Source organism: Mus musculus, chromosome 10 (assembly GCF_000001635.26).
Source record: "Mus musculus strain C57BL/6J chromosome 10, GRCm38.p6 C57BL/6J".
Classification (NCBI taxonomy): domain Eukaryota; kingdom Metazoa; phylum Chordata; class Mammalia; order Rodentia; family Muridae; genus Mus; species Mus musculus.
In genome coordinates this window covers 74,569,388-74,594,110 of record NC_000076.6, presented here as the reverse complement: position 1 = coordinate 74,594,110, position 24,723 = coordinate 74,569,388, and the positions used below count along the sequence as shown (strand labels likewise).

At 37.9% G+C, this 24,723-nt stretch overlaps 1 protein-coding gene across 33 annotated transcripts in view; it reads right to left on the bottom strand.

The window, feature by feature from the left end:
• Pcdh15 (protocadherin 15) overlaps positions 1 to 24,723 on the bottom strand; it is a 1,553,555-nt gene that overhangs the window by 55,721 nt on the left and 1,473,111 nt on the right. For all 33 annotated transcript variants that reach the window (XR_001779427.2, XR_001779431.2, XR_001779430.2 and 30 more), the window contains one exon: positions 9,883 to 10,098. Coding sequence is in view for 16 of the 33 variants with exons in the window: in XM_017313785.2 (XP_017169274.1) it covers positions 9,883 to 10,098 (216 nt within the window). In the remaining 17 variants the exon portion in view is untranslated. The remainder of the gene's footprint in view (positions 1 to 9,882; positions 10,099 to 24,723) is intronic.

Genomic DNA, 24,723 nt, shown 5'->3' with positions numbered 1-24,723 from the left:
ATTTTTAAATATTAATATTATCTGTTTCCTATTACGTCTAGAATTTTGTAGCTTCTTGTTTTTAACTCACTGCTGGATTTTTTTTTTGAAAAATTACATAATTTCCTATTGGTATCAGGAATAAATTGCTACTTGAAATCAGTAGAGGACTTGCTGTGGACCTAAAACTTAGATGCTAAGTGGATTTCATTATTTTGGCTTTGAGCTTGCTTTTTAAAATCTATGATAACTGTGGTGGTTTGAATAAGAATGGCTTCTATAAGCTCATATTTGAAGGCTTAGTCACCAGGGAGTGGAACTGTTCGAAGGATTAGAAGGATTAGAAGGTGTAGCCTTGTTGGAGGAAGTATGTCACTGGCACAGTGGGCTTTGAGGTTTCAAAAGCCCATGCCAGGCCCAGAGTTTCCCTTTCTCTGCCAATGGATCAGAATGTAGCTCTGAGCTACTGCTCCAGTGTCTGCCTGCCTGCCACCATGCTCTCCCCCATGATGATAATGGACTAACCCTCTGAAACTTTAAGCAAGCCCCCAAATAAATGCTTTCTCTTTTAATAGTTGCCTTGGTCATGGTATTTCTTTACAGGAATAGAACAGTGACTAAGACAATGACATAGGAGTGGAACTTTGGTTATACATGATTTCATTTGTAAGAAACACCCAGCAGAATAACAATACCATTTAGAATTTTTAAATCCAAAGATAATGTATTCGTTGTAATGGATACTCTGAAGGTAAAGTGGGTTAGAGTGTCTGATTCCGCAGGCTTCTCACATACAGTCCTCATGTCTATTCTGTCAACTCTAAGCCATGGGGATGACTGCTTATGAATCTACAGTGAAACTAAAATGAGCGATGTTAGCAAGAGTTGATGGCTATGCTGTACTTTTTTAGTATTCTATGAGATATTCTGTGATTATATAAAGTAAAAGTAGTGGTGACTATGCTGACTGCATTCTACTTAATTTTTCTTAAGAACCCTACAGCTTTCAACTTTCACAAGTAGTTATAAAATGACTCCCTTCTAAATGAGAAAATCATAAAACACCAGAGTATTCGTTGTGTGATTTTGATTGCTAGTTTTTATCAGCTTGACACAAGCTAGAGTCACTTCAGAAGAGGGAACTTAATTGAGGAATTGCCTCCATAAAATTGGTCTGTAGGCAAGCCTGTAGGGCATTAGTAATTGATGTGGGAGGGCCATGACCACTGTGGATGCTGCTTTCTCTGGGTTGGTGGTTCTGGGTGCTATAAGAGAGCAGGCTAAGCACCATCAGGAGCAAGCCACTAAGCAGCACCCCTTCATGGCCTCTGCCTCCAGATTCCTACAGTACTTGAGTTCCTGACTTGGCTTCCCTCAGTAAAGAGTGATTTACAATATACAAGCCAAATAAACCCTTTACTCCTCAATTTGCTTTTGGCCATGGTGTTTTGTCACAGCAGTAGTAACCCTAACTAAGACAGAGATCAAAGGATATGTCAGAGCTAGAGGCTCTTTTTCTAAAATAAAAATTATTTATTTTTATGTACATTGGTGTTTTCCCTGCATATATGCCTGTATAAGGGTAGCAGATCCCCTGGAACAGGAGCTACAGACAGTTGTGAGTACCATGTAGACTTGAACCTGGGTTCTTTGGAAGAACAGCTAGTGCTCTTAACAGCTGAGCCATTTCTCTAGCCCACCATAGCTATAGTTTAATAATCAATTCTTTTATGTGAGGGCTGTGTCGCTACATAGGTCATATGCTGTACTGTTGCCAAATATTTGTACAAGAATCTGAAGTCAAATCTTAAACAATCCTTCACATACCCATGTACTATTACAGTAGCATTAGTGTATTCTCACTAGAACCATAAAATTGGATACTCCAGATTGATTTTAGTTAGTCCAAAACATCACAACATAATTTATGGTAGGAAGTGCATTCACATTGCCTTATAATTTTCATATTGGTTTCAAGTTATCTAAATGCAGTTCTTAATTGATGGGTTTGTGAAACCTCTAGGAATCAGACGGGGAATTTAAATAACAAAAGTAGACAAAGTATTATCTGATGGGAAGCAGAGATCTGCAATCTGAGGGCGTATGCTCCTGTGAGAGGACAACCCCTGCTGGCTTCCCCTGAGCATTGCCAAGTAGGAAAACCTGTCCAGACCTGCTGCACCATTTAGGTTTCCAAGGAAATAAGTCTGAGATATTACAGAAAATATTCACAGCTCAATAGGAGACTGTTCGAATTTTGTATGAGCCTAATATGGTGTGAAGCTTATATATCATTTCAAAGTCTATATTAAGAATCCATTTTATACAGCAACAGTCAAGCAGTGGGCAGTTTGAACTCCATGCTTCTCACGCCTCATAGGCAGCTGCACCTACATGCACAGAAAAGTTCTTTGTTTTTGAGTTTTTAGTAGTAAAATGGGCAAAATAGGAGTGTGGCTCTAAAAGTTGCACCTCTCTTTCACCCTCTTCCCTTCTCCTCTCTTCCTCCACATTCCCTTCCTCTCCCCTTTCTTCTCCCTCCCCCTTTTCTTCCTTCTATCTTTGACCCCTTTCTTCTTTTGCTTTCCCTCTCTTTTCTTCCCCCCCTTTTTTAAACATTGAACTAGGAACGATCAGCAGGGTTCCAGTCAGCACCAGCAGTCTGAAGGAAGGCAGCCACAACAGGAAGTGCAGTAATTAGATCCCAGTCTCTGTAGGCTGAAGCCCTGTCCTATCCCTTGCTGCTGGCATCTACCTCAGGGTCAAGAGCTATCCCAGGGAGTTGGTGATGAAACAATTCCTACTTATACTTTCAGAAAGGATGCTGAGGTGACATTGTGGGCTGTGGAGGGTCTCATTATTTAGCGCTTTCATGGTCCCATATGTACCTTACCATACCTTCATAAATTGGGCCTTCAGCAGACACTTTAAAAGTTACCCCTTTGGTCAGGCATGGTGGTATCCCATGTTTGAAATCCCACATGGGAGGAGAGGCAAACTTGGGGTTCAGAATGAGACCCTGACTCAACACCCTCTACCAATTATTGACTTTGTATAAGTATGAATTTCACACCAGATTTTTATTAATACAGATCCAAAAATCAGGTATACTACATACTGAAAAGACTAAAACTTGGGCACATTTCTCAAGTATTAGAATGAACAAGGACCAAAAGGATCAATGAACGGATGAGTAGAGGAATCAATTAATGAATGTGTAGAGCAAGGGAATCAATAAGTGAATGAGTAAAGGAAAAGACTCAATGAATGAATGAGTAGAGGAAAGGAATCATTGAATGGATGGGTAGAAGGAAGCAACAGCAAGAACACAGGACAATCAAACTGGTGCCTTCTTACCTTGGGTAAAAGTAGGATTTAATCAAGGGAGTGCTAACCCAAGTCCAAGGAACTATGTTATAAACAATCAAAGGAGTTGGGGTATTGTATGGACTAATGACTGTTGTTTATCTGCCTTTTTTTTTGGCCTCTTCTGATGAGGTTTATTGTTTGTGCTACTTTTTGCCAATTCCACACAGCAAGAAACAATGCTTATTAGGTCAACAAAGGCTCCATCCAGACTTGGAGTGAGCAGCAGTGTGTGATGCTGACAGGTAAGATTTGGCTGTTGAGTTGAATTGATGTCTCTGCTTTATATTAAAAAAAAGAATGAAATTCACACTTGGTAATTGGGCATATCTTCTGATAGCTGTTCATCCTAATGGTTGCTCTCCTTCTGGGAGCACAGCAGGAAAAAGAAGGAGATCCACCAGGCAGAGGAAAGGAGAGGAGAGATGCCACAACCTGAGAAAGTATGGGACAGAGAGCATAGCCACCATGTAGGAGCTGGGGTGAGAGCAGCCCAAGAGAGCTGCTTTACTGGGTCTAGGGCAACAAAGACAAAATATAGGATTTAGTAAGTAATAACTTGGGAATTTTGGGGGGAGGTGGAGTAGCTACATGGAGGTTAGGAAGTGACCCAGCCATTGAGCTGTTTAGGTATATCAAAAAATAAAGGCTCTCTCTCTCTCTCTCTCTCTCTCTCTCTCTCTCTCTCTCTCTCTCTCTCTCTCTCTCTCTTCTGTGTGTGTGTGTGTCTTTCATTCGGGAACCCAGAACATTGGGTGGGTAGAGAAGACTGCATCACTACTGGGATTTATATATAAAAGATACTACTACAAGGAGAATAATAAATTATAGCTTAGGTTTTAGTCTTTAAAGAAATCTGGATCTTGAGTTTTGCCTTTTAAACCATCTGCCCTAAACTCATGTAAGCATTTAAGAATATAATATTTGTCTTAATTATACATTGAAATCGCTATGTAAATATTTCCAAAAATTTACAATGTACTGTATTATAACTTAAAATACCATTATATAATTGCTTGCTTTTTCTCTATACAGGCTGATTTAAAATATTTTAGAGATATTCATGTATATCCTGTTGGGATGCATTGTGTGACAGAGTAAGAATAACTGTGGTCCACAGTCAGCTATTGGATGGGTCACACGGCCCCCAATGGAGGAGCTAGAGAAAGTACCCAAGGAGCTAAAGGGAACTGCAACCCTATAGGTGGAACAACAATATGAACTAACCAGTACCCCAGAGCTCTTGTCTCTAGCTGCATATGTATCAAAAGATGGCCTAGTCGGCCATCACTGGAAAGAGAGGCCCTTTGGACTTGCAAACTTTATATGCCCCAGTACAGGGGAACGCCAGGGCCAAAAAGGGGGAGTGGGTGGGTAGGGGATTGGGGGGGTGGGTATGGGGGACCTTTGGGATAGCATTGAAAATGTAAACGAGGAAAATACCTAATTAAAAAAAAGAGTAATTAAAAAAAAAGAATAACTGTGGTCAAAATAAAGAGAAGAAGCATATGACTGTCACAAAGGTCGAGTGACAGCTTTGCTATGTACATATTTTACATCTAGGTCATTTAGTTCTTCCTTACAAGCCATTTTTTCACCTCCTTCGCTTAATCCTGTAAAAGTCAACATTGCCATCCTATAGAACATGCAGAAGTCACTAATAACTGACCCTACATAATATTAAATTCACATTAGAAATTTAAATTTCATATTAGAAAGATAAATGTTAACAAAATTGTTTTAATTATGCCTTTAATCAAGTATTTAAAACAGTTCAACACATGTTGGATACAATCTCCAACATGTAATCATATGAAATGCCCCATGGAGACATTTGACTTTGTCAATAGAGTCTTTGGAATCCAGTTTCCTCTCAAACTTCCCACAGACTTCACTGTGGCCCAGAGCATGTCATGGTGCTCAGCACCTACACAAGACCAATAGACAGTGTTTGCTCACACTTGTCCTCTCCTTAGGGACTGTAACTGTGCTTCATAACTGGAGTTTGCTTGTAGTAAAATGAAAGGAATGGTTTAATAGCCCTTTTTAGGATCACTGTTGAGGTTTGGTCTTTTGCTATGTTTTATAATAACTGGCCCCCAAAATTTGGTTGTCCCAGTTTTAGGAGTATCCTCACATACACCAATTGATGCTATGTGACCTTGCTCCTTAATTTAAAACTATTGGTTGAATAAAGATGCCAAAAGCCAATATGTCTGGGCAGAAGAGAGGTCGGTAGAGTTCTAGTTCCTGGGTTTGAGGTCTGAGGAGAAGAGAGAGAGAACAGAGAGAAAAGAAGAAACCATGGGGTAAAAGCTCATGGAAATTGGCCATGAGGACAGGCCATTTGGAATATTAGCAGGCAAGATGGAGCATGGAAAGTCATATCTTAGGGTTCTTGATTGGGAGGTATATCTGCCCAGCTCTAGTGCTAATTAAGGATTATTAGAAATATACAAGTTTTGTGGCTTTTATCTGGAAACTTAATGATCAAAGGCAGGGTAGAAACCGCCAACTAAGATTAAATAATTACTACAACAGACCATTGTGCATTTTCTTCATTGAGACTGTACCAAAATTTAAATGTTAATTTCTACAACCCTGGATTTCATTTGAAATATGAAGCAATAATTACACATATGAAAATCTATTCATTTTTCTTATAGTTCTTAGAGAATCTTTTGTTTGTACTTCAAATCAATATTTGGTTACTTCTGTTTTAGATAACAATATCACATAGCCTAGATTGGGCTAGAACTCTGTATGTACCTGATGGTGGCCTTGAATTTTGTATTTTCATGTCTGCCCTTCTCCAAAGGTTGAATTACAGGAGTGTACTCCCATGTTTGACATTATGATGAATTTCAACATGTTGTCTTTGCCATTTGGATAATATTAGTTCAAAATTTTCAAATACTGACACATTTCATTATACAAAATGAAAAAAGAAATGTTTTTTAATTATGACCACTAATCTCATCAGAGTAGTCACTGGATAATGAGAAGCTGTCAAGTTCACAGTGGGAAACACAAGCCTTTTAGTGTCACAATTCAAACTGGAAGGTTCCAACGCTGTCATCAGAAAAAATTACTACCAGTTGTTTCCCTTGACATGAAAGACTTACTTCATTCATTCTTCTGTAAATGACTTTAAATATTCATCTTGAATAAACATATTTTGTCTCTAAGTTGTTCCTTCAAATAAAAAAATTATTCTATGAAAAAATGGGTAGTTCAAATTGAATCCCTTTTTTTTTTTTTGAGACAGCCATCATTTCTTTTTATTCTTTCCAATTTGTCATACAAAATATTGAAAGGTCTTCCAATTCATCATACAAAATATTTAAAGGTGTTAGTTGTTTTTGATAGCTAGGCAGATGATTGGTGGAAAGACACATGATAGATGGATAGATAGATAGAAAAATCAAAGTAGATGATTGATAGAGACAGATAGTGCTTGCTATTTATGAATCAGCTGTGAGATTTGAGCATTTTTATTACATAGATGATATTTTAAAGTTATGCTACTAAACATCTTGCCAAGTCAGTGAGAGAGACAATAAATAGAACACATGGCCTGAGCCTTGTCAAGCATAAATGCAGCCAGATGAGAAGAAAATAAAGCAAGCAAAGTAAACAAGAAGTCACGGTGATATGGTAAGTAACCAAACCCAAGGTGTTGGCCTGGCTACTAGACAAATGAGATCATTTAAGGTGTAGGTAAGCACACTTTTGTGCACATTTTCTCAAGATACTGTCAGCATGAGCAGAGACCTTGTAGAGTCAGAATTCTATGTTCTTTCAATGGAGTACAATACAGAGATTGATGTTATACCTGGGGATTGACTGGGAACCATGGAGTCCACCTCCCCTGACCATGAGCTTGCTGTGTAGATGCTTGGAGTCCCAGACGATATACAACACAAAAACGAAAATCCTTTCTTTCTCTGGTTCTTCCTTGCCAAGAAGACATGTTTTTATGGACAAAGATGCCAGGCTTTTGACTCTGTACACTGACCTTGCCTCTGTGACACTGAGAATTCTCAGGGTCAGATTTGCATTGTTCACTTTCAAATTTCATACACTTGGGTTTTCTTATACTGGAGGATTTTGTTACCTTCTCTGGCTTTCCAACACACAGAATGACAGTACGGGACTTTTCAGCCTCAATGGGTTTGTATGTAAATCAATGAAACAAATCCATTGGCTTCGTTTCCACAGAGATCGTGACTAAGGAATATGCAAGGAAAGGAAGTTACTTTTTGTATCATGGACCATTTATTTGGATTGATTAAAGCACCATGTATTAGTTAATCAAGCATGGGGAACATGTAGGTTTCTCATAAGAGAATGTACGAGAAGGAAAATATTCAATTAGGATGGATTGAATGTCTTGCTGGGAACAAGAGTGGTGAAATTGTATGGGTACGTTCGATATCATGATTAAGGGTGGTAGGTTTGAAATGACGGTTTAGAAGTGATGACACAGGTAACTATAGCTTCAAATGATGGAACAGGATGGAGCCAGGAGTCGTGAAGGGAAGGAACGCAAGGAAGTATGGTGTGGAACACGGGAAGAATAACCTTAAAAAACACGAGCCAACCTGTGGAGGAAGATCACAGGGGTGCGGTGGTGGGGGGAGCAGGGAGCTGAGTTTGGACACTGAGGAAAGAGCAAAGATTGAGAAATGACCACATTGTAGCCTGAGGATCACTGTGTCAGTGAGCAGCATGAAGGACACACTAAACAAAACCAGCAAAGAATCCATATGGACTATAAGAACCCTTCCTTGATAAAGTAACAATCATAAATGGTATAAAGACACGCCTTACACTCTTCTCTCTCTCTCTCTCTCTCTCTCTCTCTCTCTCTCTCTCTCTCTCTCTCTCTCTCTCTCCTTTTTCTTTTCGAGACAGGGTTTCTCTATGTAGCCCTGGCTGTCCTGGCACTCACTTTGTAGACCAGGCTGGCCTCGAACTTAGAAATCTGCCTGCCTCTGCCTCCTGAGTGCTGGGATTAAAGGCGTGCACCACCACCCCCGGCTACACTCTACTCTTACTAATCGCCTTCAACGACTATCTATTGCTTTAGCAAACAGTTCTAGGTATTTCACGTGGCTTCCGTGTCTCACATAAACCACTGGCTTCTGCCTTTAGGCCTTCCATCATCTGTGTTCCCTCTCATGCGCTGCATACTGAATGACTAACTGAGTTACTCAGTCCTGTCCTCATCTATCATCTTGGGTTTGACATTGATCACCCTCACACCCTCTGCATATGGACTTTATATGGCCTTTCTCTTAACAAAAAAGTTTGCATGTGTTACTATGAAAATCATTTTTGCAATGACTTTCCTGATGCTGACTGCTTATAATAGAAATATATATGTATGTATATATATATATACACACACATATATGTGTGTATATATATGTATATATATCATATACATAAAACATATTATGATTTCTTTGAAATGAATGTATTTCTTCATAAACATATAAATATTTAGTAAATGTCCACATATAAGTACATAGAAACACATACATTAAGCATATGGTTTATAATTACTATACAATTACTTTGAATTTTAAACATAAAGCATGAGCTTCATATTGTTCACATGTTTCACTATTACATTATACATAATGATTATCTATATTTCCTTATGTTTAGTTTATAACATCTAATTTATACTCAGCACACTAACCTTATTGTTTATCCCTTAAGCTCCACAATATACACTTCTTAAATATAAGAAAGGAAAAAAAATACATTATTTCATGTAAGGTTTACAGGCCTGTGTTTGATTAAAAATCTACATCACCCGTAATATTTTATATTAAAGGTTTCTTGGCTGATATTGGCCTGTTTTAACTACAATGAAGCTTTCTTTTGAAGGAGAATACTATCAACATACACAATGTTGGTGACTTGGGTTCTTCAGCATCTGAGAAAATACCATTTTATCCCTGATGCCTACATGTAGGTGAAGGTTAACTAGATGAGAATCAAACAAGATGTGTAATGTTCTAGGATGTATGAGAGTATAGATAGGTTAGATTTTATTGGATTCTTTCTTGATATGACAAATGTTCAACACTCATCCAAGGTATAACTGTTATTAGTTTTATCAGTGAGAAATCCAAACAACCTCTGTGTCCTCTTTGGTATTAGATGTTTTGGCTAAAGTCAGAACCCAATTGCCCTTGAGATGATATACCCTTGAAACTGTATTCAGCTCAAGAGAAACAAAAGAAAGGGACACTGTTTTATGTAGACACATGCAACTCAGTTAAGCATCTGCCATCTTTGGAGACCCTGCCTAACAAAGAAAATTACGCATATTGCAATATAAGCTACCACAACATGTATTCTGTTTTTTTTTCTTTTTTAACTAGAAAGGCCATATACCCTGATGAAAATGTAATAAGATTTACATTTTAGAGAGTCTATTTCAAAGTATTATTGAAAGTGCAAATAGCTAAAAACACTCACTCCAGGCTTGTGTCTCATGCCCCTCACACATGCGCTTACCAGTACGTCTGCTTTCCCGCTCAACCCCTTCCCGTAGTCGTCAGTTGCAATCACTTGAAACTTGAAGTAGGATCTTCTCATATTGTGGAAGAGCATGGCTGTCTTGATGAGACCTGTGTATGTTTCCACCACAAACCCCTCTTTGCCCTCTTTAATCGGCGGTATGATGAGCCGGTAGGCCATGGCACTGTAATTACCCGTGTCCCTGTCGGTGGCCTAGGAAGAGAAAACCAGATGACAAATCATCAGTTGGAAAGAAGAAAAAGCTACAGGAAAGCTTTTTTCTACTTCTAAGGCTACTTGTGTAACAATAGCACAGAACATTTCTCCTAATATTCCATTTCTCTGAATACCATTATGCATATGCAGAAGTTACCTCTGCATATAAAATAGTTTCCATCCCAATGGCTCTGGGACAGTTATTACAACACACAAGGAGTCAATCAATTAAGTTTTACACATCTATGAGGACGAATTCTAATTTAGGCTATGGATACAAATGATGGGCATGGTAGAATCTATTAGTTACTTGAAGATCATCACATAACTGTGGGTACTCCCCCACTCCATATTTTCAGTAATTTCTTTTTGTAATTTTTGTCTCTAATTTTTTCATTAATATATTTTGGTTATGCTGGGTGTGATGGTGCACACCTTTAATCCCAGCACTCAGGAGGCAGAGGAGGCAGATTTCTGAGTTCGAGGCCAGCCTGGTCTACAAAGTGAGTTCCAGGACAGCCAGAGCTATACAGAGGAACCCTGTCTTGAAAAACTATGTGTGTGTGTGTGTGTGTGTGTGTGTGTGTGTGTGTGTGTGTGTTATGCTTTTCTTTTCTCCAACTCCTACCAGGTCCCTTCTTACTTCTCTATTCACAAAACTTCACCTTCTCTTTCCCTCCAAAATAAAACAAAACAAAAACAAAAGTAAAAGGAAAACCAAAAACAAACACAAATCAAAGTTTTGACCTAGCATGTCGTCTAAGAGGCAGGAGACATAAAGAACTGTATACTGACACATCAAATTAAAATAAGTCAGACGTAGTTTTTCATAAATACTTTTATGGATATGTGAGTATATGCCAACTAGTTAATCTTACAGCAAGATCAGAGTATGATAGATGCTAACTTTCTCTTTTGTAATTCCTCTGATTAAACGAGGTTCCTAGTGCCAGGAAGTTATGGTTCATATCATTTAAGTAGCAAAAGGTAATAACTATTCAGATTTTCCACTTTTTTCTTAAAAATGGCTAAGAACAGAATACAATTGCATTGGTTCTATGCCTTCTATTTAAGGAGAAGTTTTCTGGATGTCAGGTTCAGATTTATTTCAAAGTAAATCACTTCAGAAAGAAATAGTGTGGTCTGGAGTGGTTCTCAGGACTGAAGAGCACTGGCTGCTCTTCTGGGGGATCCAGGTTCGGTTCCCAGCAACAACGTGATAACTTAGCACCATCTGTAACTCCAGTTCCTGGACCTGATGCTCTCATGACCTGTGTAGTAGGCACCGGGCATGCAAGTAGTACCTAGCCATGCATGCAGACAAAACACCCATACACATAAAATAAAAAGCACTTTAAAAAATGTTTAAGCACTATAAAAAATGAAAATAAATAAATATATAATATATCCAAATAAGAGACCAACGTCTATATAACCCAGTTAATTCTTATACAGGTAGAAGAGGGATTTGGAGTGGGAGCTGTGAACCTTCACATTACATTTTTCACTTTAAATTTTGAGTATATAACATGAAAAGGCCAAATGCAAGAGGAAAACAGGAAGGAGTGAATGCAGATAAGAAACGCACGCTGTGATAGGACATCTAAAGGTAATTGTTTTTCTAATTCTGCCATGGTCGTTGTGTTTCGGGTAGTGGAAAAGCACATAAAATATATTCAAAACAGAACACATATTTAAAAACATTGTGGATAAGAGAATCAGATAATGTCAGCAGGCTACATGTAAGTTATCCAGGATACACATAATTCATATTTCTGTTTTTCAGCATTTTTCTATTACATGGTTATTCACATTTTTATCAGCACTTAACCTAAACTGTGATATAGTATGCATTTTTAGTTTGCATTAAAACTCTGAGAGATATGCCAAATTAATTTAGTAGCAAGAAAAATACTGCTAAGGAAGCTACCATTCTAGCTATATAGAGTAGTGATGTCTACTAAAATGTTCTGGGTGCTGATAGGGAACATCTCAAACTGTTCTAATCCTAGCAGCAGAAGTTAGCCATCTATGACCACCAAGAATTTGAAATGAGGCTTAGGTGGCAAAAGAACCAGGATTCTCACTTGATCTAACTGAGTTACAGAGCGTTAGTGCTGGTATGTAAACAATGACTATAAGAAATAATAGCTCACATTATTAAATATCATATAACTTAACTTGGCTTTCGATATACTCCAAATATTTCAAGCATTTCAGGATGGCCCATCTGCACAACAAGGGAAGTATCTTATACTAAATAACCCAGATACTTCAACTCGAGACAGAAAACAAATTACAACTTGCCTAAGTTGCTGTCATGGTTAACTCTGGTTGCCAACTTGACTGGATTCAAAATTACCCAGGAGAAACATCTGTGGGCGTGGCTGCGGGGTCATTTCCAGAGTCATTTAATGGAGGAGGGGAGATGCTCCCTAAACGTGGGCAGTACGGATCCCTAGATTAGTGTCTCAAACCAAAGGAGATGGAAAGGTGGAGGAAGCCATGCGGACACCAGAAACCATCTGGGCGACTACAGATGCAATGTGTCAAGCTGCCTCATGGGTCCTGCTGCCATGCCTTTCTTGGTATGATGTGCATTATCCTCAAACTCGAACCAAAGTGAGCTCTTTCTTCTTACATTGCTTACATCGTTTAATTCCCCCCAGCAACAGCATAACCCCAGTTGCTAAGGTTCCTCAGTGAGAGGAGGGTAAGCATGCTACTTCAGCTCATTTTCTCATGTGGTCTTATGTTTGGCTTAGCACAGCTGGGTTTGGGCACTGGCATTCCAGGGATGAGATTTCAATTAGCTTTCCATTCTCACTTACAGGAGAAAGAATGAGTAATTAAAGTTAACCTTTTAGAGCGTTGAACTGTGATGGCTATATTCATTTCATGGAGAATAGCAGACGGAAAAAAAAAGTGTTCACAACTAAAATTAAGCTCAGAATCTAAATCTGAGATATTACTGTCCATACTCTGAGTACATTTGCTATGAGTGTCCAATCAACCAAAGAGGCTTGGACAAGGGGCTGGGAAGATGGCTCAGTTAATAAAGCAATGGTCTTGCAAGCATGAAGCCTGAGTTTGATTCCCAATTATCACATAAAAAATATCTGGGTGTGTTTGACCAGTGAACCCCAGGGATTCTCCTGTTTCTACCTCTCCTGTGTTGGCCAGCCTGCCTAGCTTACTTGGTGACTTCAGGCCACTGAGAGACTCCCAAGAAGAATAACACCAGAGGCACAACACTTCAGGTTGCCTTCTGGCTTCTACATGCACACACACACACACACACACACACACACACACCCCTACATATACATAAACACATGCACCCAGCACATACATACACAGATTTGATTTTGATTCATTCAACTTTTAACTTTTGGTTAGCATTAAGGTTTCTCTTCAAAGAAATCTATTGTTAATGTAAACTTTGAAATATAATAGCCATGCCTAAAGTATATTAAGTTATGACTGTACAGAGCAATACATTTTGAAAAATATGCATATCTGTGGGGTCAATATGTATATTAAAAATTGAAACTCTGCAGCCATTCATGTCTACACTCCTGCCTCAGTCAGACCCACACCCCTCAGGGAAGCCAATTGACCTGGCTATATTATTGCTTAGGTTTGCTCATTTTCCAAGTTTATAGATAGATTCAGCACAAGTCCTACTCTATGGCTCAAGTCTTTCACTAAGGTTTGGGTTGCGAGGCTCAATCCTGTTTAATTTGCAGATAAATGCTAGTAACACAGTGAAATTTACATAGAAAAGATAGTTACTGTACAATCATAGCGGTTGCTTGGTACTTTAACTAAATCACACAGTTCCTGACTAACTTCCCATTTCAAAAAAAATTGTTTTGCTCCCTAATTTATTACATCATGAAAACCACAACCCAGTCATATTTCATAATAAATGACTGAGGTATTTCTGGTAGCAAGCTTTTTTTCTGAAGCAAATCATCACTCTATATAAAACTCAGAAATATCATTTTAGAATTTTGCATATTATGATCATAAAAATAGTAGAAATGAAATACAGTTTTTTACAAGAGCAGGTTTGGTAGATATTTGAATCCCTGATGCTCTGTTTTTGTGTGTTATACAGTTTTAGCCCCCTTTCATTTCAAGGGACACCAACTTAAGCTCAGCAACTTAAGCATCTCACTTCTGGAGGTAGTCACACACCAGCTGCTGGGAGCGTCTCGATTTTGGGAGCGCTCTCCTCTCTCTAACAAGAACATAGAGTTGGATGATGGTTGCCTATAGAGGTAAAGTAGAAAATGACAGCAGCTGATTAGCTCTGGAGCAACACCTAGTGCGCCCAAGTTCAGTTTAGGACCGTATCTTCTGAGAGACCTGAGTCGGGTGGCTTAAAGAACCTGCCCTACAGACACACACAGACAAGGGTCAAATGTTCTCATGAAAGAACTGATAAAATATGACATGTCTAAATACATTCTGACTCACAAAATGCCAGCCATAAAACTCGGCACACAATTTGAAATTTGGGTTAGGATGTACAAAGGTAGCATGTAAAAAATAATTTTTAAATCCATTTTCCCTTCCGGCCCCTTAGTGGCCATTAATAATGATTCTGAGACTAACAGTTATTAAATACCTAGGCCACAAGCCTTAGCTCAGTCCCTTTGACTAGCTCATTACTTATTTAACACATTTAAACTATTCTGTTCTCCTTCTTCCTTAGGGTCTCCTCAGCCTCTCCCTGATGGTTCATGACTGTCTCCTTGGTCTGTCTAGCGTCTCTCTTTTATCTCTATTTCCCAGAATCCTCTCTCTCCCTGCCAGTGTCCTACCTCCTTCTTATTTCCTGACCCAGCTCATTGGCTATCAGCTGTTTTATTGACAGGTGATGTTCATAAGAGATCCTGTCTACAGCACAAATACCTTATCATAGAGAGCATCATCACTGTCTGCGTTCTGCTTTCTGCTCTGAATAGTTCTAAACAGATTTTGTTTGCTTACTCTTACATTTTGTTTTATGTTGAGGGGGATTTCAATAAGTCCCCCCTTTGAAACTCACTTTTAACTTCTGTTTCTTATCTGTCAATGAGATGAATTATATCCCATATATGTTATTGTAAATAGGCATCTATCTATCTATCTATCTATCTATCTATCTATCTATCTATCTATCTATCTATCTATCTATGCTACATTATGATTTGATGTGCTGAAAATTATGTCTATGTAATTATATTTAATGGCTAAGAACAGCATGACCATTAGAGATTCTAACTATTAGAGCTGTTAAATTCGCATTAACAATAGCAAGAAGGGTTTGCTTTTCTATAATATGTTTGTGTCAATAAATAGACACTTAAGCACTCAAAACCTCAATTAATTTAGACTTGTCATTTTAGACATATAAGATTATAGTTCCCTTAAGACATAATAGATTAATAATTGATTTCTTATTGAGGTCAGTGAGCATGCACTTGGTTTTTATAATCATCTTTGATTTTATTTATATTTTCTTGTTTTCCTTGTTTCCAAGTCCCATTTGCCTCAGTCTTCCAAATCTTCCTCCTCAATTGAAACTCACATACTATATACAGAAAACACACACACACACACACACACACACACACACACACACACACACACACACACACAAAACTCTCCACTTATTACTGAATCCGAGGATGTCAATATTTAGTTCTCTGTTTTCCTCTTCAACTTACTTCTTTTAAAGTGCATGTTTCACGTAGATGGCATACTTGGCTATTTGTCTTCAATTCTCAGGCTAGTGACATTCCTTGATGAGTGCACTGCCTGATCGCTGCTCTAGCGCTAAATCTCACGGAGGCATCGGCCCTAGGGAAATGTCCTGTCTCAGGAAGATTAAACCCTAATGCGTACTCATCACAGCACAATGCACTCATCACGGCTGAAACCTCAGTTGCTAGTGAATTTTCAGGTTTGCCCTCCCCCTTGAGACATTAGGTTTGGAGTTCCCGTCCCCCTCTGCTCCCCTGTCAAAATCACACTGTGGTTATCTTGTCTTTGTCCCTTGGATCAACTGAATCATAAGAATAGACCTTACGACTGAAGATGGAGAATCTAAACAATCAGGAAGATGAGTGTAACCACAAACTCACAATCTGAGTTCCAAAGTGTGTTTTGCTCCACTTAGAAAACCTTTTCTGTAAACAGCAACTTGTCTTGCGTGGATAACTTAGCCCGCTTGTTTACGGCATCTTCTTCCGTCTCCTCTAGAGATGTGCACATTCTAATTTACATGGAATTTCAGGATATCAAGTGTGACATTTCTCAGCTGTTCATCTTGGGAGTAGAATATCTTTACCTGTGACATCTGTCAGCTCTTACAATCTTAAGAGTCGTAGCCGACCCTCCTCTCCCATCAAAGGCACATTCGCAGCGATCAGTGCCTCTCCCAGGTCTCCACACGTGGAACATGCTATCATTACCCTGTCACTCTAACCTTTTCCTCTTAAAACTATAAAAGCATATTTGTTTTTTCCATTAAGACAAAGCTTTTACTCTGATGCTAACTGCACTGCTTTACCTATTTTTGTAGTTCAGGACTCTACCACCACTTTCTAGAGTTTCTAACCTCCACCTCTTCACCGAAACATAGCCAGACCGGTGCCTCTCCAGAAAGAGCTAATCTTGTAAAGTCAGGCTTCAAATGGAGCTTAGGTTCTGATGTAGCAGTCTGTGCTCTGGCAGGGCCAGGGTGTGTATGGCATGGGTGCACACTTCAGTGTTAGCTAACTAACATCTGCCCATCATTCAGTTTCCAGTGCTGTGTGACTCCTCACACATACACTCTCACTGTTAATCTACTCTTTATTTTTCAAGTGAATGAGAGAGGCCACAGAGATCAGTAAACTATGGATAATCATACAGGTGGGTGGTAGTCCAACAGCGTGGGTCTTACTCTACATCCACACAATCTAATATGTCAGAATAACAGGGATTTAAAACCCCTTGAAAACAAAGAGTAAACCATTCTAAGATCTTTTCCCCCTAGACGCAAGAAGGAGATGAGGAGAAAAATAATAAATGCAATGCCAGAATGTAAGTGCCCATGGTTCTTTCAAAGCTGGTATTTTGAAAAATAATCCTATAGTGTAGTGTGGTGTAGGGAAGTGGCTTTTGGATAGTGATTGGTTGTAAGAGGGTAGAGTTTATAGGAGGGGCTAAGTGTCCCTTTATCTACTTCTACCATGTAAAGACATGGTACAAAAACACCTCTCTAGGAGACAGGAATTAGGTCCTAGTGAATCTGCTGAAACCTAAGTTGCTAATGAAAAGACCCAGGAGAAAGAATGTATATTGCATACATAGTTATAAATGCCAGAATGGATAAGTAGAAACACTAATGTAATATGTAAATCTTATTATTTACTTAATACTTTACTTTATTCAGTTTTTTGTTTGTTTACTTTTATAGTGTCTCATTATGTACCCCAGGAAGTCCTTGGGGCCAGCCTCAAGTGCTATGATTATAGATGTGTATCGACTTGTATAGATGATGTTTCTAGCTAAGAATGTGAAAACCTTGATGTTGATGGTGGTTTCTGCTTGGATGTCATCCTTTTCCCTCTCCTCCTTCATTATTATGAGGGGCTGGGAGAGCAGGTAGCAGGGTTTGCTCATGGAAGAGGGTTTAATAGGACTCTCTTCCCAGAAAGCACAAGTCTCACTGTGAATGGGAGAATATTCCTCCCTTCTCTCCAGCTATGTGTTTGCTGCTGCTACAAAACTGCTTTGAGAGTTGCACAGCTTAAACCCTATCACCAACTACTGTGGGTCAAAGTCTCCCTTTGATTGCACAAGCAGATGCACCCACCCCATCTAGGGGTGCAGTCTCTGTTCATGTATTATCACATTGCCCAAGGCAAGAGAAAATAATGGAAATTGGAAGGTCACGTGGTCCTGGATTCTGCTTGAGTTCGCAGGAAATCTGAAATCTAGGCATTTAAGACTAATGATGTCCACCAAAGCAAGGTTCAGGCCACTGATGGAGCAGTTTGTTTTCAAAACTCTCACCTCAAAATATACCTCATACAATCCTAGAAAATAATGGTCCTGGAGAGATTAAAATTTGAAGGAAAATAAATCTCAAAGGAGAAACAAAGATTATGAGGATTTTGAGGTAAAAGAAGAGTCAAATCCATAACTAGGAAGTCTTTGGATATTTGATAAAGTAGACTCAGATTGGGAAACAGATATTAATTTATTTTTGGAAACAATTCATTAATTAATTAAGATAGATCTCACTATCTAGCCATGGCTGCCCTGAAACTCACTATGTAGAGCAGGGTTGATTAGACTCACCGAGATCATCTTGCCTCTGCCTCCTGTTGCTGAGATTCAAGGCATGTGCTGTTATACACAACTAATTAATGATGTTTAAAAGCCACGTAAAGAATGAGAAATTGTCAAAGACAAAAAGTATCTTTTAGGAATAGAAAATAAATCATTTATGTAAACTCTCAATATAGGTAAACCTTTTTTAAAAAATATAAACTTACAAATACAAAAGGGACCCATTTTTTACAATTGAAGAAGATTCATAACTATCTTTTTTTTGTTCAGAAAGATACAGATACATAAATAAAAAGCATAAACCCATGTCATCACTGATTAGGTCATTAAAAAGAGAACAGCTAATAATCTTGTCTAAATTAATGCTTAAAAATGAAAAGTGACTCATTGGAATGAATCATGTTTCTGTAAAGAGTTAATATGTTTTTTTTTAATCAGCTTATTTATATGTAAAAGGTTATACCAGGTTTCATGACCTAGTTACCAAGAGAAAGGGGTGAGACTGGTGATTAGATTTACTGCCTTTTATGTTTTCTCCTGGCAGAAAGAAGAAAGCTATGTCTAGACTTGCTTGGAAAGAAGCCAACTTTGGAGATTATCATTTGACTTGCCTTGATTATATTTTAAAATGAAAACTCAGACACAGGCAACCACTTACACTTCTCTAAGACCTCATCTGGAATTTTTAATGTGTACAGGTGCCCAACATTAAGAGACAACCACCAAATAATTGCCTCTATCATGCAGGGAATAGGTGAGACATTAATTTTCTAATAGCCTTGGTAACTGTTCCCCTCTGTTGCCTAAATGAATACCACGGATGCAAAAAATATTAGTGGAATAATTAGTGATGTCCTCAAAACTTCCAAACCTATTAAAGTCCAATAATGGGGCTTTAACTTCAACTCCTCAATTACACCCATCTCAACTTTTAGTAGCACAGAAGCCTTGCTTTTCCAGAGACAGAGCAAAAGCCATTTAGAATATAGGGCCAAAAACTCCCGTCTCACATCCATCCTGATGTGAACGTCAAAGTGTGATTATTAGTGGCAAAAAGAACGGAGCATTGGCTTCTGAGAAATACTTTAACTTTACTCTTGTATTTTTAGAAAACACGAAGAAACGTTCACTTTAAAGTCCTTACAGTCAATGTGCCCAGCAGCTGATAAAACCTGAATAAAGAAATACCAAGGAGACTGATCTATTTACAGACCTATTCGAAAATTTTACAGAAACTAAAGAAGAAAAGGAAGAACTATTTTAAATAGAAAAAAAAATGCACTAGATGTTTCACAAGAATTTAACAAAAAAGTGACTAAGATGGGATATTAGGATGTAATATTAAAGTTAATGTGTTAAACAGCTATAGAGTTAAATAAATGACAATTTAATATACGTAAATTTTTTCCAAACTTTTATTGCCATGATCCCGCATAGATTTTGGCTCCAATGAGAAGCAGCTGTACCATGGATGTTCGAGGTCATGATCGATTCCTTAGCATGCCTGTTCCCACTGAAGAGCCACCAAAGTCAGAACAGAAACTGGATTAGATGGTATGTAGATGCCTGTACTCACAGCTTGAATTACACAATCCAGTTAGGCTATTTATAGTTTGTCAACATTTTCTTAATAGTGTGGTACCAAAGTCATCAGATAATGTCAGATAGATAAGATATTGATCTGAAGAAAACTTAAAAAAAAAAAAGAAAGAAAGAAACAAACAACATATCCACACAATATTCTGTATTACAGAAGGCATAATACAGAAAGATAAGTAGAACTTCCTTGTATATGTTAAGGTCTTGGTAAAATATTGAGGCCTAGATGGAAGACCAAGGCCTAGGTAAAATGTGAAGGCCTAGCTAATTGTTACCTGGCTAGCCTACCATTAAAAGGAAACTTACATGTTTCTGCTGCTACTAGGAAACTTTCCCATGCCCAAGTTGATTACATATTCTGTTATGTCCTGTGCCCTTGGAAACCAGTCATGATAAAAGTCAGTAGAACTGCTTTGTATAGTTACTCATAAGAAGCCTGGACCTGAACTAACCATCCAGCAGCACTTCCTATGTCTGTGTATAAGCTTTTATGGTATTTACTTTTATAACCTGCTGCTGGGCTGGATTCCAACATAAGAAACTGTAAGGCATCTATTTTGAGGAGGGGTTGAGTAAAGTTTAAGTTCCCAAGACCTCCCCGGGAACTGGCATCCTACTTAGCAGAAACATGTATGTGGGCAACTGACAGCTTGGATAGCAAATTAAGACATGGATGTTGGCCAAGACATGTCTCCTGCCACAGTTGAGTTGGGAACAGGATAAAGGCACAGCAAAGATATGCTTCTAAGGAAATCCCCATCCGTAAATCCTGATTGGTGGAATAACTTGGCGTAGATGTTTGTAGATCTGAGGCCTAGAAGTTCTGTAGCATCTTAACTTACCCTCATGGTTCAGTTCCCCAACCTGTATCATGGCCCTGACTGGGGTGTGGTTTTCAATAAACCATCCCGATTGGACTGAGATTGGTATCTGATCTCAGTTTTTACAGCATTCCCAGACCCCAACACTGTATAGTAATTAAAATGTTTAATTTTTCTTTTCTTGCAAATTATTTCATAAAATAAACATTTTTACCTTGTGAGTTCTCTTCTCCATTATAATGATGTAATCAAAATAAGGACTAATTTAAGACCTTCCGAGATGCTTTCAAATGAATTCTGTTCTTTTTATCTGTATAAAAACAAATCTATTTCTGCACTCAGTAGACATTCAGATAAGAGAAAAACCCCAGTGTGAGCATTCTCCTTGAGAGATAAAGTGAGTTTAGTTTCGTGTTTATTTTCAATAACAATATATTGATTTTATTGGACTTTTCACTGTCCTGACACTGCTTGAGCATTATTTTTTAGTAATTTATTTTTATTTTATGAATATTGATTGGTGTTTTGCCTGCATGTATGACTGTGTGAGGATGTCAAAGCACCTGGAACTGGAGTTTCAAAACAGCTGTAAGCTGCCATGTGGGTATTGGGAACATTAACAGTGGGTTAATGTTCTTAACCACTGAGCCATCCCTCCAACACTTCATTATTTGAGATTTTACTTCCTTATTCGGAGCAAGTTAAACCTCACACTTACATATTCTAACTTTCTGGTTGTTCCTTAGTCACAGAGAATTCCCTCACTTTGTTACAAATCCAGCTTTGTGTCTCTCACCCCATGTCTTTCTTCTGACTATAGTGCCTGCTTTGCTTTCTGTGTTTTCTTTACATTGTTGGTCCATCTTCATCACTATGAGTTACATTTTCATAGTGATGCACACAGGACATATTTCGTCTCACAAGTCAAGAGAACTATGTAAATATTTCCAGTATAGATCAATGTAGACTGGTGGATCAGATATTGTAGATTTTTACTGGATTTCTTTGTTTCTTAGTGTGTAGCACACATATGAAGGGATTAATTACCCTTCATTTTGTAATGCCTGTAAATCTGGGAACATTGGGACAATTTTCTGATTTTTTTCTTTCCATGTTATATTTCATTATTTTGAAATTAAGCATATTAAATAATTGTTGAAGGACAATTTTAATTTCTAAAGAAACTCCATTTATTGATATATTTTAGTAATGCCATGTTGTTTGCTGGTTCAAAAGCAAAAATACTTACAATGGAGAGGATTTGCTATAATGTTACTGCAAAGGAACCTTGTGACTCAGTAACTCACGGGTGGAGTTCACTGTGGAGTCCTTGCCTCATAGCTTAAGATCCTGAGTGTGAGCTCCAGCAACCAATTTTAAAACAAAATTACAACAGATACTGGAACACTTACAAATATAAATCAAATAGCTTTACCTTCCACCATTTAACTGACTATGTATTCATCGCTGGTGAATTTGCATCATATTCATGTATAGAAATTTGAGCATTTTTCTCTTAAACACACATGTGTACATGTATGTATTTTAAATCATAGCTACCTTTAAAAGATAACCTTTAATGCCAGCACTGAACAGGCTGAGGCAGGGGGATCTCTGTGAGTTCAAAGTCAGCTTGGTCTACATAGTGAGTTCTAAGACAGCCAGAACTACATAGAAAGAAGCCCAGTCTCAGACAACAACGAACAAATAAACAAACAAACAACATCAAATGTGCCTGTAATTTTGAATAAGAGCCAAAGACTAAAATAATTTTCTTATGTTCCAGCCCCTAAATTTAATAGAAAATTAAGAGAAGAATAAAGCATTTGAATATTCAGTCTGAATGCAAATTTCTGTGAATCCACTCTGTTGATAATTTATTGTCTACCAATTAAATTAAATAACACAGAGTCTTATTAAATAAAGAAAAACTTATTTGTCCTGGCTTTTACAGAAAAAAGAGCATGTCAAGACAAATAGAATTCAATTTATGAGCCTTTTAGTTTGGAAAATCAACATAAACATTCAAAACCACTATGAATCTAAATTGCTGCTCTGACTCTAATGATAACCAAAAAAGCCTTCAGTGTCGTGAAAGTGACACTAATTGTAAAGAAGTTCCAATTCACAGGTTGGAATTGGACTATATCTACATACAACACTAAAATGTGTCTCTCTGGATTACACAATGTGCAACATCTTAATATAAAGACCACATTTATCCAAAACAATGACTATTCAAAATGTCCTTCACTTAAATTGGTCATATTTCAGAGTACTTTTCTCTCTCTCTCTCTCTCTCTCTCTCTCTCTCTCTCTCTCTCTCTCTCTCTCTCTCTCTCTCTCTTCTCCTCCTCCTCCTCCTCCTCCTCCTCCTCCTCCTCCTCCTCCTGGCATTTGTATGTTTGGCTGTATAAATACATATAGATACAATTATGCATCAACATAAATATTATTTTTCTGTAACAACGTATTTTATGTATTTGTCCACAAGCTAATATTTTCTAAGAGGAAATAGAGCAACACTGAAGTAAAGATATTATAAAATAGTCTTTGATTGACTATACACTACCTGAACATACTCTACCTGAAATTTGAGTATTTCTTAGCCACAGTGAATGTACATTGATAAAATTTCTTAGTGCAACCAGAAAATGACTGAGGGTAAGGAGAAACCCACATTCAGTAAATAGAAAGTAAGTATATACGACAAAGAGCTTTTCTGTTAGAATAGATCAGATTTACTAATTTTGTCCAATTATTAGACATTCATATTTTTTTGATCATAGAAATAAAGCAAACAATATTTTATTTGTGCACATGCACATGAGTACGTGTATACATACATTTGTGTGTGCATGTGCATATGTATGCATTTGTGTGCATGTCTGTGTGCGCATTTGTGCATGTGTCTGTTCACTCACGTGTGTGCATATGTGTATGCATGTGTGTATATGCCTATAAATGAGCCATGATGTGTGTGGAGGTCAGAAGGATACTTTGCTCTACTTGGTTCTCCCTCCCATCCTGTGGTTGCCAGAGATTGAATTCGGGACAAGCATAAGTTAGGATTGATCATTCTATCATTTATTACTTTTTGTCATAGATTCATTATACATAGCTGTTTTGCATCTACTTTACAAACCTTTCTTTCAGGTAGAAGTCTACCATGTACTTTGATCATATTTACTCCCCCACGTGCTTGCTTTAACTCCACTCCTTGATCCTGTGTGTGTGTGTGTTATGGTTTTATGTATCTATAAATTATTCTAGGTCCATAAATGTGACTAAACAGTCAACATATGTCTTTGTTACTTTAATATAATCACTGCTAGCAACATTCATTATTCAGCAAATTATTTAATTTCAGTCTTCCTTCTGGTTGGCTCAAATTGACGTGTGTGTTTATATTCTTGACAGCAAAATGAAAGCTTCCCTCTCCCACATGCTCACCAGTATGTGTTAGCGTTTGCTTTCCTTGTAAGGGCCATTGTGACTGGGGCATCATGGGACTTTAATTTGTATCTCAAAAGAAGAGCATTGACACCTCTCTCATGTGCTGACTGGATATTCGTATTTAATCCTTTGTGGATTTCTTGTTCATGAGCCCATTCTAGAAACTTAAAAAATTTTTTTTGATAATTAGTGTTTTGAGTTATTACATATTTCAGAAGTTTTCTCTTAGAAGAGACTCAGAGGTTCTTACATGGAGGTGCTTAATACACTTGAATTAAATTGTGTATTAATTTGTATTAACAATGAGGATAAAGCAAATGCAGGGGTCTAATTTCACTCTTCTACATGTGGACATCCAGTTTCCCCAGCACCATTTGAAGAGGTTCTCTGTTCTACAGTGCACACATACATC